At 33.0% G+C, this 14,384-nt stretch overlaps 2 protein-coding genes across 2 annotated transcripts; one reads left to right on the top strand and one right to left on the bottom strand.

Annotated features, from left to right (window-relative positions):
• Positions 1-3: 3 nt before the first annotated feature.
• Positions 4-5,487, top strand: LOC137929880 (uncharacterized). Its single transcript, XM_068773006.1, has 7 exons — positions 4-78; positions 151-282; positions 1,223-1,462; positions 3,040-3,135; positions 3,832-3,883; positions 4,334-5,316; positions 5,401-5,487. Exons 1-7 carry the CDS (start codon positions 4-6, stop codon positions 5,485-5,487), a joined length of 1,665 nt encoding a protein of 554 aa, XP_068629107.1.
• Positions 5,488-6,046: 559 nt separating this feature from the next.
• On the bottom strand, positions 6,047-12,512 carry Hao (Hydroxyacid oxidase). Its single transcript, XM_068772474.1, has 9 exons — positions 12,331-12,512; positions 10,811-10,962; positions 10,574-10,694; positions 9,326-9,460; positions 8,968-9,096; positions 8,750-8,882; positions 7,714-7,833; positions 7,103-7,214; positions 6,047-6,222 (listed from the first exon to the last, which is right to left on the bottom strand). The coding sequence occupies exons 1-9, from the start codon at positions 12,462-12,464 to the stop codon at positions 6,155-6,157; spliced, it is 1,104 nt and encodes a 367-aa protein (XP_068628575.1). The 5' UTR covers positions 12,465-12,512; the 3' UTR covers positions 6,047-6,154.
• Positions 12,513-14,384: the final 1,872 nt, after the last annotated feature.

Genomic DNA, 14,384 nt, shown 5'->3' with positions numbered 1-14,384 from the left:
AAAATGGCGCAACATCGTACCTTTTATAATAGTTTACTTCAATGTATCAACAATAATAATGATTCTTCTATGCTTGTAGTAAGTTTTTGCGTTTAATGTAATTTTTCATTTTTGCATTGATAAGTTTTTGAAGATGACTTTTTTTTTCAGGAATTTGCTACTTCCATGAGATATGCTACAAGAAAAGATATATACGACATTTTAGAAATATTGCATGTGTCTGCTGAAGTCCAGGCTCAAGTTAAACTATTTTCTATTTTAGCAGCTTATATGGTATCAAATGTAATTATTGATTATTTTTTATATTAAGTATTTAGTTCACAAATGTTATACAAAACTTATTGTATATTGGGAAATAGTTATCGGCTGGGGTATATTTTTGGTATACATTACAGGTATACTATAAATTTAAATTATGAATGAAGACCAAATTGCTAAAAAAAGGTCCTAAATAACTAACGAGTAACTCCTTTTATTTGTAACTCGAACGTCAACTACTTTAAACAATTTTATTTTTTTGTTTAATTATTATTGTACACAGTGATTAGTCATAGGCGTAAAAGCTTTAAAGAAATGAATGTATAGCTCATTTTTCAACAAATAGTTTTAAAACTTCTACAAGTATTCCTAAACATCTTAATCACTCTGAAAATATGAAGTTATTTCTATTAGTAAATTATGACATCCCTTAACAGAAAGACTCAAATACTAATAAATATGTTATCAATCCAGCCATTTATATTTTAAATCATGCACCACTAAATAATAAGTTAATTTTTTAAAAAAAATTAAAAATCCTTTCTAATACGAAAAGTACATTTACAGTGATTGATAAAATATAGGAGTAAAGAGAGGTTCTCTATCCTAATTAAAATGAAAGACTTAACATGAAGTCAACCGTATTTTGTAAATATTTTTGTCAGTATAAGTATTCCGTGTGATGGTATTACATGGCTATTTTTACGCCGGCGGGAATTATATAAAGGGTTCCGACAGGCGCGGCATAAGGCTCGTGGTGACGTTTTCAACGCGATGTCCTGCAGCAACATTTTAGAAGGCGAGTCATATGTCTAACAATACGGTTCTCTCTTCGCTCCATGCGAGTCGTCTGTCGGGACTCTGTTCAAAATTGTAATAAACGTAGCGTCTAGTGTGTCAGCTACATTCTCAAAGGATGAATATCTGAACTGAGTGACTAGTTTAATGAAAGTTCATATTGCAGGGTACACAAAGCGATATAATAATAAAATTTAACCCCATGTATGCTAAAATTAGCGCAATTTTAACAAGAGGTTTACCTAAAAAGACAGTTGTGACTTTAAATTTTCTCACATCTCTTCTATACAACGTGAACGAGAATAAGACGTCACAGCGGCGGGCACAGGTGGTGTACGCTCAGAACATGATCCGAACAAGCGGTTGCCTCGCCGCCATGTCCAGTCTCTACGCCAAGGGAATGTTGGTGAGCACTCACTATTTGTTCATCGAATCATCATCATCATATTAGCCGATAGACACGCACTTCAAAGCTTAGGCGTCGTCCAAAGGTCACCATGATCACCAGTTTTGCGCTGCTCGCATCTAAAGACTTCTTTACGGATGTCGTATATCCATCTAGTGAAGGGCTCACTCACATAGACACGTCTGTCGATTGTACGAGCGATATACACGACCTAATGCCACTTCAGGTGTACAATTTTTCAAGCCACGTCGATGATCTTTGTTCTTCATTTCCGATTCGAATTCGCAGTTAATCATCAATACATTTAGCTGCTTAGTGTTTGTCGCACGTATTTACTTTTATTTCCTATAATTTGCAATATTTCGATAATAGCATCTGTTCGGACCGAGGCTTGCACTAGGAGACCCTCAAATCAATAAGCGAAACACGTTTCTTGTGACAGCCCAAACCCCAAGCGATTGTGTAAACCGACCTAAGATCAAATACAACATTTTATACGCTGAGATATTAATCTTTTTATGTGGTGTGGGTATTAACCCACACCACATAAAAAATGCGAAATCAAGCGATGATGTATACGCTCCGCCCTTAAACAGTATATCTAGCAGTATCTACACAAACGCCTTCTTAATGGTTTTTCATCACAAATCATCGTCATAAGTAAAAGTCACCTAATTTTGTTTACAATCCCGTGAAATAGTATATAGCAACCCTGGCCGAGACTCTTTTAAAGAGCTTCGCTACCTTAAAAAACAGTCTTAGGATAGACGCCCTCTGCACCCTGCCGCATTGAACCCGCGAAATCTGCAGATGATACTTGGGCAGCAGTGAAAACTCAAAAAAAAACTTTTTTTTTTTGAAATAACGGTATCATTCTGAACGTGCGATTTATTGTCGTAGAAATCGGTTTATTCTAACCTGTTATGTCTATTGGTACTATAGCATAAATAAAAAAAACACTAGTGGTAACTTTAAAGCAATTACGTTAATATTGTGATAGCTGTTTGCAATAAATAATAGCTACATGAAGACTGTGATGCTGGGTGTACTACGAACCGGAAAAGGGTCACTCGCGGTAAGGTACGGGAGTTCCCCGTGGAACAACAACGACATTCATCATCATTGTTCACTGCGTTCTAAACGCAAACGGATTGTTATTACTAAATGATGTCTTTTTACAAGTTTATATTATAAGATATTTCCCTAAATAAAAATCAAATGCGTAATATTTAATTTAAATCACAAGTTCATCACCAACACTTTTTTCTCATAGACCACTTTAAAAATTTAGGTTTGGTGCCGATGGACCATCTGGAGCTACATCTATGCCATATACAATATAACTTTGCAAGTATCGACAAGTTGTATCCAATATGGAGTATGCAAATTTTTATAAGTAACTTTGTTTAATGTTTGCTTACATTGATAAGTGATTCATTTTCGTGTACCCTAATTATGAACCACCATTAAGAGTTCCCGGTGGTTCTACCAGCTACGGCGGGGACCATTATATATTGTTATTTATATATTATTATATATATATTGCATTATGCTTGCAAATAATGCATTTGATATAGCATCAAGATACGTCCCAAGCACTGTGTCGATGTCTGTCCGAGGCATGCTACGGACTGGAGGCCAACCAGAACTATTGCTCGCAACTTATTCCCTTGGTAAGTTCACATACGTGCATTATCAGCTTTGATTCACTTCTACTGTACAATATGTGTAACCTGAACGGTGTTTAGATTTTTGTATTTCTTAAAACCTAATCTTAGTGCGTGGAGCGACGTCAGCGCAGGAATGAAGACGTGTTTCATCTGGCACACAGTTTAGTGTACAAAAACGAGCGCGCCATTAGATTGTTCATCGATTGCGGCGGTACCCGTATGTTCGATAGGTGCGTGTTAGTTTTTAAAGTTGCTAGTCAGATTTTAAATCTTCTGTATACGAACATTTAAATAAAGTAATTTTTTTTTATTATAGAGAATTTTTAGAATATGATCAATGCTTACAACTATTAAACACAGTTGTATCAAAGCATTATGTAAAATTAAAAGTTTTAAGAGACACAAATATTCTTCACGATTTACTTGATTTAAGACAACTTCATGGGCCTCAGTCGCAAGTACGTATGACTTTAATAAAAAAGATCATTTTAAATAATCATTTAAAATATAATTTTTAGCTACAATATAATTTTTAGCTACAATATAATTTTTATATCAATTGAACGTCCTAACAAAAAATATAGTTGAATAAATAGTGGTATTTGTGTAAAATTAAACAAAATGACTTTGTTTTCAAATTAGGGATCTCTTGTATCCACATCTTAATATGCCTTTTAAGATGGTTTTCATTTTTTACAGGTAGGTCAATGGGTGATTGTTATATTACATGCTTTCAACTTAAACGATAAAGGTAAACGTTAGTAAATTCATGATACGTAAATTTATTATAATAATACACAATCACAAGACTTCTTTTAAGACAGTAATCATATTCCTCAACATTAAGCCTTATGACGTCTACTGCTAGACTTATGCCTCCCCTGTAGATCCTCAGTCGGTGGTCTCCGCTCCAGAACCTTGAGGCCCAAGTGATCATCTGTTCTGCGCGCTATGTGGCCTGCATACGATCACCTCAACTTGCTAATGAGACTCAAAGGAATCATATTGACGGCCTGAAATTCCATTGTCTGATTCAGAATGCCTAAAAGCCATTGAATCCGCCATTACACAGTGTATAAAAAAGTGAATCAAAGATTATATATAATAAGATATTAAAATCACACAAACGATTTCGCACTATTATATTAAAATAAGCAAATAAAGCGAGCGGTATTTTCTCATATCCCTTTCACCATTTCAGGAATAAGAAAAGAAACACAAATTAATAAGATTGGTTATGAAGATGATTTCAATTTAGGTCAGGGTGACGATACTGCAGATCTACTTCAGAATATAATGAAGGAAATTAATAAATGTAAAGCAGAAAATGTTAATATTGTTCAAAAAACACCTTTCACACGTAAGGCTGCTAAACCAGAACATACGTATGTTAATAAATATTGTAACAGAAATATTGAGAATATACAAGACAATTCATATTCATTTTCTTTCTTGAATGGGAAAAATGATACTTCATCAAATTTTGATAATTTAAACTGGGCTAACAACTATGGATACTCAAATACTGATGTTGACGATACTAATTTATGTGCACACACCTCACACACAAGTAATTATGCACATTCTCCTTCTTACGTGACGGTTACGCGTGACAAAGTGTATGAGAACAGTATTGTTGATTTTAGACCCACACTTATTTCAACACCGAAAAATTCGAGTAAAAATAATGTGAATATAACGACTATCCCGCACACTACTAGGAAACTGGTTTCGCTTAAAGAGAATAGACATCGGCATAAAGATATTGCTACACCTAAAGCAAAGTCTAATTCAAAAATGGTTAATAAAAATGTCTTGCGTCATTCACTCGGTAGTAGGATATATAACGTCGTAAACGAATCCTGTACGACATTATTAAAAAGGTTTAAAAACATATTCGGAAGTACAAACAACAGGGAAACTGTTTTACAAGCATCTGATAACTCGTGTGCTGAAGACTTGCATGAGATTCCGCTTTCAAACAGCTTTACCAACTACATGCGACAACGAGATGCACTGCTGTCAGAGGCACACAACAGTCACAGTTGGGACGAACAACAAAATGAATGCGATACTTGTAACAACACGGTGTCTTTGAAACAAAAATTATCAGATGATATCTTCTTACAAAAAACCGTGAATAAGCTTAAAACAGGAATTAACTTATTTGGTTGCGATTTTAAGGTAAATCAAATGTATTTGTCACAATAATTTAAAAAATTCTTTTAGTATATGGAATAGATTCTTAATAGCTTCACTATTTTACAGAGAATATCGAAAACATTCTGGCCCGACGAAAAATACATGACGCCTTCCGTTCTGTATAATCTTTATCGAAAGCTAATTGTAAAATAATATGTTGTGCTAATTAAATAAGTTATGTATTCTTGACTTGTTATTATTGCTATGTGGGCGCTATATTTTTAATAATTCCTAAGCACACCTTCTTTAATATCTATTTATTATAATATTATTATAATATCTATTAACCTCCTTCTTGAGTTTTTATTAACCTCAGTTTGTTTTAATTTATTAAGTGGTTTTTACAGGAGAAGGAAAACTTAATATCATTTTTCTCGCAATTTCTTTCGTCACCAACCTTCTTAAGGAAACACGGAAAATAATAATCTGAGTTAGACGAGCCGTTCGCATTTTGCGCTTAGCCAACACAATTAGCAAATGTAACATACATAGTAATTATCATGAGTCCTTTACGTATTTTAGGCGTACGTGGCAAGTGCATTACAAAACAATCTCTTCATTGTTACTTTAATCTTCACTACTAACATTCGTCACAAGCAGAGCCGTTTCTAAAGTTTTGAGTGACCCGGACAAAACAAAATTTGGTGCTCTTTGGTACAAATGTATTAAAATTTACTGCAAATAAATAAATCAGTAAAAAGGCCAAAAAATATCTCAAGACAAATGATCATTTTTAATCGACAAAATTTTAAACAAAAATCGTAAAAAGGAAAAAAGTTTTGCAGCCTGAATAACATAAAAAAAACAACTATTCATTCATTTATAATTTACTAAAGTATGATTCATGAACAACGGTGTCTTTTGTGATGCCTTCAACGGACGATGTACCTGCATGAAAAACAATAGGTTTTATATAATTACGTTATATAACAGTCATCTATAATTTTATTTATGATCGACTAATATAATAATAGATGAGCGTTTGTTACAGGACAGGCAGTATGACTCGCTTCTGTAACTAAAAATGTGTAACTATTGCGGTTATTAAAAAAAACACTTGTGTATGTCATGAGAAAAATATCAGAAGAGCTCAATTTGATACAAATTAAAAACAGATCCTAACTCCCCCAACCCCATCATCCTTCAACTTAAAGCTACGGGCCTTTCTAACATGCCCTGATCTCTGAGTCTGGGCCCTGATCAAATTCAAATGTTTTTTTTTATTTTCCTCTGCGTAACTCCTAGATATTTGTCTACAGCAGTCATCGTTATCGTTACGGCGTGATAATGTCTCTGCCAGCCATTGTAAAGGAGACAATGCAAAATTCTAATGTCAATTTTTAAGCAAATAATAAGAGGCTGCAGAAACGATGATAAAGTTTATTAAAGTCTCTTTTCACATTCGGAGTTAATGTCTGAGGAGAGTGTATCACAGCTTCAGCTACTACTAGCACAATAAAGTTATGAGGTGGTGGGTGTGTGTGTGCACTTTTCCTGAACATATCCTATTTGCGTACATTTGACAACAAATGTGATAACCCCAATTTCAGTTTTTAAATTATAAGGATGTTTGTGTAATACGTATTTGTCAATAAAATTGTCATGTGCACATTCTCAAAAATACGTAAACAGGCATTACAAGTATATCGAGGCTTCATGGTCAATAAAAATTGTAAGTCTTTTAAACTTGTTAGTGTCTGTATAAAAAATATCCTTAAATTTTAAATGAAAAAATTATAGACGAACCACTGTAAAATTAAATACATGCCTGCAATTTGTAATGTATATTCCAATTCCGTCCTTAATATATTGAGCACGCGTTGAACTCCCGCCTGTCCCCCTAACGCCAATCCCCATATGGCTGGGCGACCAAAAAACACCTATAATAAATATAACATAATAATAATATAACATACTAATAAGTTGGAAAAATTAGATCTTATTTAATATATAGAGAGTATAGAGTGAGTATATAGAGCAATATATAGTGAGAAACACATTGCATGATGTTGTTGCTGTCTCTTGTACCATCATATTTTATCGGCTGACTGCTAACCAGGTCCTGAATGGCGCTAAAATAATCGTCTTGTTGAAAGGCTACGGACTTTAAGCAACAGCTGAAGTACATTAAGACGATAACTTACGTGCTGCGCGACTGCGGGAATTATAACATTATTTCCGCTGATGTATAAATGGCGTAATGTGAATGCAATTGACAAATACAAGCATTCCGTAAGAGAATTCCGTATGGAGTAGTCATGCCTTTTACTTCAGCCGGTATTTTATTTTTCAATTGGGACAGAGAACCTTTTTCTCTACTCCTGAGTATTTGCTGCTAGGGTATTAAAACAAAAATTTAGACGAAATTTAAATTTTTACCGCTTTTGCACCAAGGGCCAAAGCTTTGTAGATATCTGTTCCTGTCTTAACGCCACCGTCCAAATACACCTCTATGTTATAATTCTTAACTGCTTCTACTATTTCCGGCAGAGCTTCAATCTGAAATCAAAATATTAGTTATAATATAAGATACAAATGTAGATTCTTCTTCTTTATAAGATCAGCGAGAGAGATGAACAAACTAGCTCGGTACCCCGAACTAGATTTGTTTGTCTCTAACACGCATAATTTTAAACAAACTTTATCGAAGGCGTGGTTTGATAGTTCTGGAGCGTAATGATAGCTTCATATTAACTTTAGTGTATTCGCTCAACTTAAAGGCAATAATGTATTTTTTATTGTTTTTTACTTTCTGCGTTTTTTATGTTTCTATATCAATGTGCGAAAACATGTAATTGATGTATAGTTTTTATTTGTAGTTATAAGACACTGTTTGTTTTCCGAATAAAATAAAATAAAATTATAACGCTAAACTTAAGGGTCGGAACACAGCCACGTAAACTCAAATTTATGTAGTGTGATTAATATTAAAACACGTAATTAAAACTTAACAGTCTCTTATTCGCCTTGAAGAATGTCGCCGCACCGAATAGCAGGCTTTGTACGTGACTGTGGAAATCCTTTATGATTATATAGCAACGGGTGCAGTACAATGTAGCGGCCTGAGCAGAAGATCCTGAAGGAGCTTTTGAGATTCATTGCCTATAAAATACTTTTAAGCTACGCGCCATCTACACCCTGCCCTACCAAACCTGCGGAAACTGCCATGCCACATTGGCATTAGTACCTATATAGTGTAGTCCAATATTTCATTTAGAACAACCATTCACTGTCTCCTTATATATAATATTCTTTAGAATACGTGTACGTAACGAAATATAATGTTTGCATGTTTCATTTTCTTCTTTGACATTAAGGCATGTTGTAAAGTGGATAATAATATTCACAAACATTAAATTATTGTTCAAAGCTTTATAATGTATCTTTGTAACTCAAATGATACGTTGATACTTACCGTTGCTGGAACACTGTCAAGTTGTCTCGCTCCGTGATTTGAAACTAAAACCGCCGAGCATCCAGCCCTCACAGCCTTAAGAGCATCGTCTCCTCGAAGAATTCCCTTAACTACTATTGGCAAGTGTGTGATGCTACATAAAGATAATATTGTTACAGAGAACAAATATCGTAACTATTTTTACCATTACAATCATCTGATAAAAACATATTTCTTACCTTTTTAACCACGTGATTGCATCCCATGTCAAGGTCTTGTCAAACAGATTATTCACATAGGAATTTAATCCGCTCCCTTCATTCGTGGAATGTATTTTTGTTGAAAGATGACCTTCGAAATTAGCAAGTCTAAAAATTTTCAAGATTGACTCAAAATAAATTGATCTGCATAACTGCATGACTCAATATGACTATGGTTATTAAAAATATATCTAAGCATTTAAGATGTTCATCAAAATTGACTAACGGTTACAAAACTTATTTCATAAAAGAAAAGGCAATTATTTAAAGAAAAACTTCTCTACATATATGTTTCGTTACGGTACGTAATTTTTCTTTTGTAGCTATGCTAAATGACCTGAGATGTTGTGGTAAAGTGAACTTGTTCCGGATATCCGCTCTTCTTAATCCAAATAGTGGAGTATCAACTGTTAGCACGATAGCTTTGTAGCCTGCTCTCTCCGCTCTCAAAACTAAATTTTTGGTCACCTCCCTTAGAAAAAAATTTCAGAAAAAAATATTTATTAAATTTAAATATCACAATGTAAAATAGTCTAAATATAAAATTGAATAGGTGAGATATGAACAAAAAAATACAACGTTAAATTGGTCGAGGTCTATTCAAAAGCTCTCAACATTCGTCAAATAGTATGTTATTTGAACATAGTGTCGTGATCGTGACAGGCGTCTATTTGGTTAGGTTATACGGTCCGTCTTGTTGCTTTATTGCTTTAGCGCTAATATTGTGTGACAATCATATAGCCTGGCGTTTCCCAACCTTTATTCGTTTCCGTGCTAGAGGCAACTAAACTGTTCATGAATAACCGCCCTTTCCCAAATAACTCTCTACCTACTACCTGCATGTGTCGCACTCAAGTATCTGACGTAGATTTTTTTTAAATTTATTAGCTCGCGCACTTTGGATCTGCGAGCCCTGAGTCCGATGAAGCTTTGAAAGCCAAAACGGCTAACAGCGTGCAGCAACATTCGTATATAGCCAGACTGCATGTGTGTCGTTACTCGGAAGGTCTGTCTATGTCCCATCTTAACTTTGAAATTTATTTGTACTAATTCTAGTGGTGTCGACGAGCCGATAGAGGGGGCATGGGTGGACCGGAGATATATTCAAGTTGCTGAATGCGGATACCACAAGACCGGTCGTAGCGATCTTTGGATGATACTTTGCAGTGTGCAGTGCAGTGGGCGTCTATCGGCTGACATAATGATGACCTAGAGATCATCATTATGTCAGCCGATAAAAATGTTGTAATATATAAAATTTCTATACGAATTCCGTTAAGTAAATTACCAATATTTCATAATTTAAAATGTTAAATTATAACATTCCTTTTTTAACGATATTCATTTAAGAATAGGCTGTAAAATGAATTTCGACAAAAATTATTTAACTTCGATTTATACTACTCATTATTTTCCATATAATTTTACGTACGTCGTATGTCACAGGTTTAAAATCGCTATAATAGAACGTTGGAAAAACTTTAATTAAAAAACTAATACATTCTATCTCGAACATATGTTAGAGTCGAGATAGAATTTATTAGTTTATCGATAATTTTTCTCAAGCTTTGAATAACTACATTACCTGTCGTTATATATATAAAGCTGGAACCACTTTACTGCCTGTGGAGCAGCTTCTGCTACCTCTTCAATAGAACTTGTAGAAATGGTACTCAAAGTAAAAATCACTCCTTCTCTTTCAGCAGCTGAAAATTTTCATTTATCATCATCATCATCGTCAGTTTAAAAGTAGGACGTCCTGTGTCTCATTCAGTTTATGTTTAATTATAAATTAAACGATATGATATAATGTATGATTTACCTTTAGCGTTTGCAATTTCACCATCAGGGTGGGCCATTCGTTGCATCGCAGTTGGCGAAATACCCACTGGCATAGTGATTTCATATCCTAGTACTTTTGTGCGAAGATTGCAATCAGTCAGGCCCACTAGACATTTTGGGCGAATTCGCAATCTGTTAATAAAAAACATAACTTTTATTCGGGAAGCGGGGAAAAGTTTCATCCTATTTAGTTTTTATAGTAGATTTATATTTGTAGGCTATTTTGTAGGTAGTGATATACTATTGTTGTAGAAATTGTAGGACTATTGGTAAAAAAACTGCCGTGATTATGACTATCGTCTATATAATATAGAGGATTAATAATTAAAATAATTCTTTAGCAATATTTCTATTTCTAAAGAAGTTTCGGGCCAAAAAGTCAATATATGGTAGATGAAAACTTCTTAACGAAACTTTTTAAATATTTACTTTATAAACTTATGAGGTGTGTCACGTGACGATATCATGATAAATATAATTAATTCCGGTCTTCCTTTTTTAAAAAAAGGCTTTTTTATAGATAATTTAGATACCGCTAGACTGCGGAGGTTGTATACAGACCATGAGCATTATGCACGTATGTATACATTTTTTAACATTAAAGACTAAAATTTATTTAACCTAGTTACGACAGCTAGCAAGAACTTTACAGATGTCGTAATGTATAACGATTATGCTGCAATTTTATAAAAATAATAATAACAGGCGATCAGTCTCAAACATTAACCCTTGTTTGCACAACATTTTTACGATAACCTTTCTCGAAAGTAAACGCATTTAAATACTCAATTTTGATAATAGTAACATTGACAGCCCTGATGCAACTTAATTATGTTGAGCCTCGTTCATTAGAACTGATATTAAGCAGTCTCCATTAAAAATGACTTTCGACTTGCCACGGAGAACTTATTATGGACAACATTCGCCGTTGTGCCGTATGTACAAATATGTACAAATTCTACAATAATACGCTTTAAGAAATAGTTGTTTTTAAATATATCAAATTAAGAAGCTAGGAAAAATTACTTCTATCTATAATGATTTGAATTGATTGATTTTGAAATACATCTCATCATTTTTAAAAAGTCGTACAACTACTTTGCTTTTAGTTTTTATAGTTGTAATTCGTGTAATCAATTTGTTCAGTAAACCAAATAAGAAAAAGCTATTAACACTTCATAGAGTCCGTAAGCGGTACAAACAAGAAATAACCCAAAAACAATGTTTTGTCGCATCTTTCACCTCTTTTATGTAATTAAACTCCATAATTTATTAATATTCACGATAAATCCACTCTCAGTGGTGGTCACAAATATAAAATATAAAAATACCGAAAACTCCGTCCGAAAAAAAATCTTTTTAATTGCATCTACGGAAACAGCCAAAAATAAGACCGCAGTTTATACTGCAAATTTAAATAAACAAATCACCGTGGATCTAGTCAAATGCATAATTTTTACTTTTAATCTTATAATATATAAAAATATGTGTAAAAACTACCTTCGGAAAGCACGCTTATTTTCTTGTAATGTAAATTCGTCTGTTGCGCCGCTCTTATAATAATCAAGCGCAGATTTTGGTAAAAGTGAAGCACCTGCTTCTTCTATTTCTTTTATGCTAACGTATTTTTCCATTGTGAATACAAAAAAATACACTGGTCGCTTCTAAAGCGTCTGCTATAAGAAAATGAATACCAATATTATATGCTCCTGATAAGATGGCTTACTTGTAAAATATCAATATACACACAGGGCATAGGTCAATAGTGCTTTACGTAAACATTTTTGCACTCTGTAATTGTAAAGAAATCTTGATCTCACCGACTCCTTTAAACAACGATCATTCTTTTAACCAATGTTACTTTAAAGTTAATTATAAAAAAGTTCACAAGTGACATCTTTCTCTTTTAGTCTCTTCTTACAAATGATTATTTAATAATTATTTCAAGTAGTATTTTAAATAAGTTAATAAAGATCTTTATCCTATCACAAACCTATTTACTTTTGTGTCCAAATAAATTATCAAAATTATATAAAAAATAAGTTAACTTTATAGTTCTCTTATGCAAAAAGATGCTTATATGGTTACATCCCCGACGGTTACTTATGCCACAATTACCTCTGGTAAGAAATTTCGTTCATCGTTTGATGTTTACGACTGGACATAAAAATTTCGTTGTCTAAAATAAACGTACATCTCAATGTGTCGAGCATAAAGGCGCAGGAAAAGAATATAGTATTTGAAAAATCTGTCTTAATTCAAATAGGACATGTGCTGGCACATCATGGATGAACCATATCAACATTGTACACACTACCAAAAATAAATAAAAAATAATCGATTTGCTCTTACCACTTTTTTTTGTTATTTTAATAACAAAGTGGTTTTTTAACGACATGCCGAAAAATAACTTGTGTTAAAAAATAAAACACTGGTAAATTTTTGAAAATTTATTTCTTGATTTTATTAATACATTCGAATGCGGTTTTGGAGCATTCCATAATGTCAAACGCCATTCATTACATATTTGCCATAGAAATGTTGTACAAAACTTAATCGGTCTTACAACTTTATGAATTATGAATTTTACACTGTTATCAAGGTTTACACAATGTTCTCCAAAGACATTATACAACTTTAAAAGGTCTTAATATCAAATTTATGGTATATTGTTAATGCCTTACTCCATAATCTAAGGTGTTTAACAATTTCTATTTTTTTACGAGTTTCAAATAAAGTTGGTTTGTAACGGTTAATATTTAAATGACACAATTTAGTTCTAAAGATATTTACAAAATCGTGAAACTCGTAAACACGTAAAAATCTGTGTGGATTTGGCAGTTTGTTTATTGTTTTCTTTAATACCATTTCTATCTCACCTATCTAAGACTAAGGTCAATCACATTTTATTTTATTAACAAAACATAATTAACTTTGCATTTTATAAAAGATACAAAACTTTATATTTATTAAGCTATGAAGAAAAGGGCCACTAAATTCCTTCAAACTCTACAAACCCATCTTTGGTAATAAGTTAATAACAAACAACGGCTAACGCACCAGGCTTCATAAAATTATTACATATTCACTATATTTTCATAGTTATACGCGCGGGCTTCAAGCGCGTTAAGCAATTTTGGCAATTAATCTAAACCTAAAGAGTAAATTAATTCTTAGCCAAAGAAATTGTAAAAGCGCTATTTTGTTTTATTTATATCTCGGTATAAATTTTTCAGGTGCCTGCAAATTGAGCAAAAAAAAATTAAAATAAGGCACAAGGTCTGAGACCAGTAGTCATTTTAAACTTATGTTTTACATATAATACCAATATGTTCACTACACAAAAAATATTACGGTGGTTTAAACAGAGAAATACTAAATTCCTGAATTGACATAATCTATAATAACATTTACATGGTGCTAGAAATATTTTGAAATTGCTGGTTTACACATTGTGATGATCTGTACAAGTTCATGGTCACAGGTATCAATACTTGTTAACAATGCGTTCAAGTACATTTTTGTATTCTCGAAATATACTCACTGACAGCCTA

Source organism: Battus philenor, unplaced genomic scaffold, assembly GCF_028537555.1.
Source record: "Battus philenor isolate CCGP_79_NKW_IND1 unplaced genomic scaffold, ilBatPhil1.0.hap1 SCAF_5, whole genome shotgun sequence".
In the NCBI taxonomy this organism is placed as follows: domain Eukaryota; kingdom Metazoa; phylum Arthropoda; class Insecta; order Lepidoptera; family Papilionidae; genus Battus; species Battus philenor.
Note: the sequence above shows the minus strand (reverse complement) of the source record. Positions and strands in the feature narration are given on the sequence as shown.

Excerpts from the sequence above, each read along its gene's own strand:
- LOC137929880 (XM_068773006.1), top strand. The coding sequence starts at position 4 with ATGGCGCAACATCGTACCTTTTATAATAGTTTACTTCAATGTATCAAC. Across the intron at positions 79-150 it reads ATGATTCTTCTATGCTTGTA|GAATTTGCTACTTCCATGAG; the intron begins GTAAGTTTTTGC and ends TTTTTTTTTCAG. Across the intron at positions 5,317-5,400 it reads TATTTGGTTGCGATTTTAAG|AGAATATCGAAAACATTCTG; the intron begins GTAAATCAAATG and ends ACTATTTTACAG.
- Hao (XM_068772474.1), bottom strand. The coding sequence starts at position 12,464 with ATGGAAAAATACGTTAGCATAAAAGAAATAGAAGAAGCAGGTGCTTCA. Across the intron at positions 9,461-10,573 it reads CTTTATATATATAACGACAG|GGAGGTGACCAAAAATTTAG; the intron begins GTAATGTAGTTA and ends TTTTTTTCTAAG. Across the intron at positions 8,883-8,967 it reads GCAATCACGTGGTTAAAAAG|CATCACACACTTGCCAATAG; the intron begins GTAAGAAATATG and ends ATCTTTATGTAG.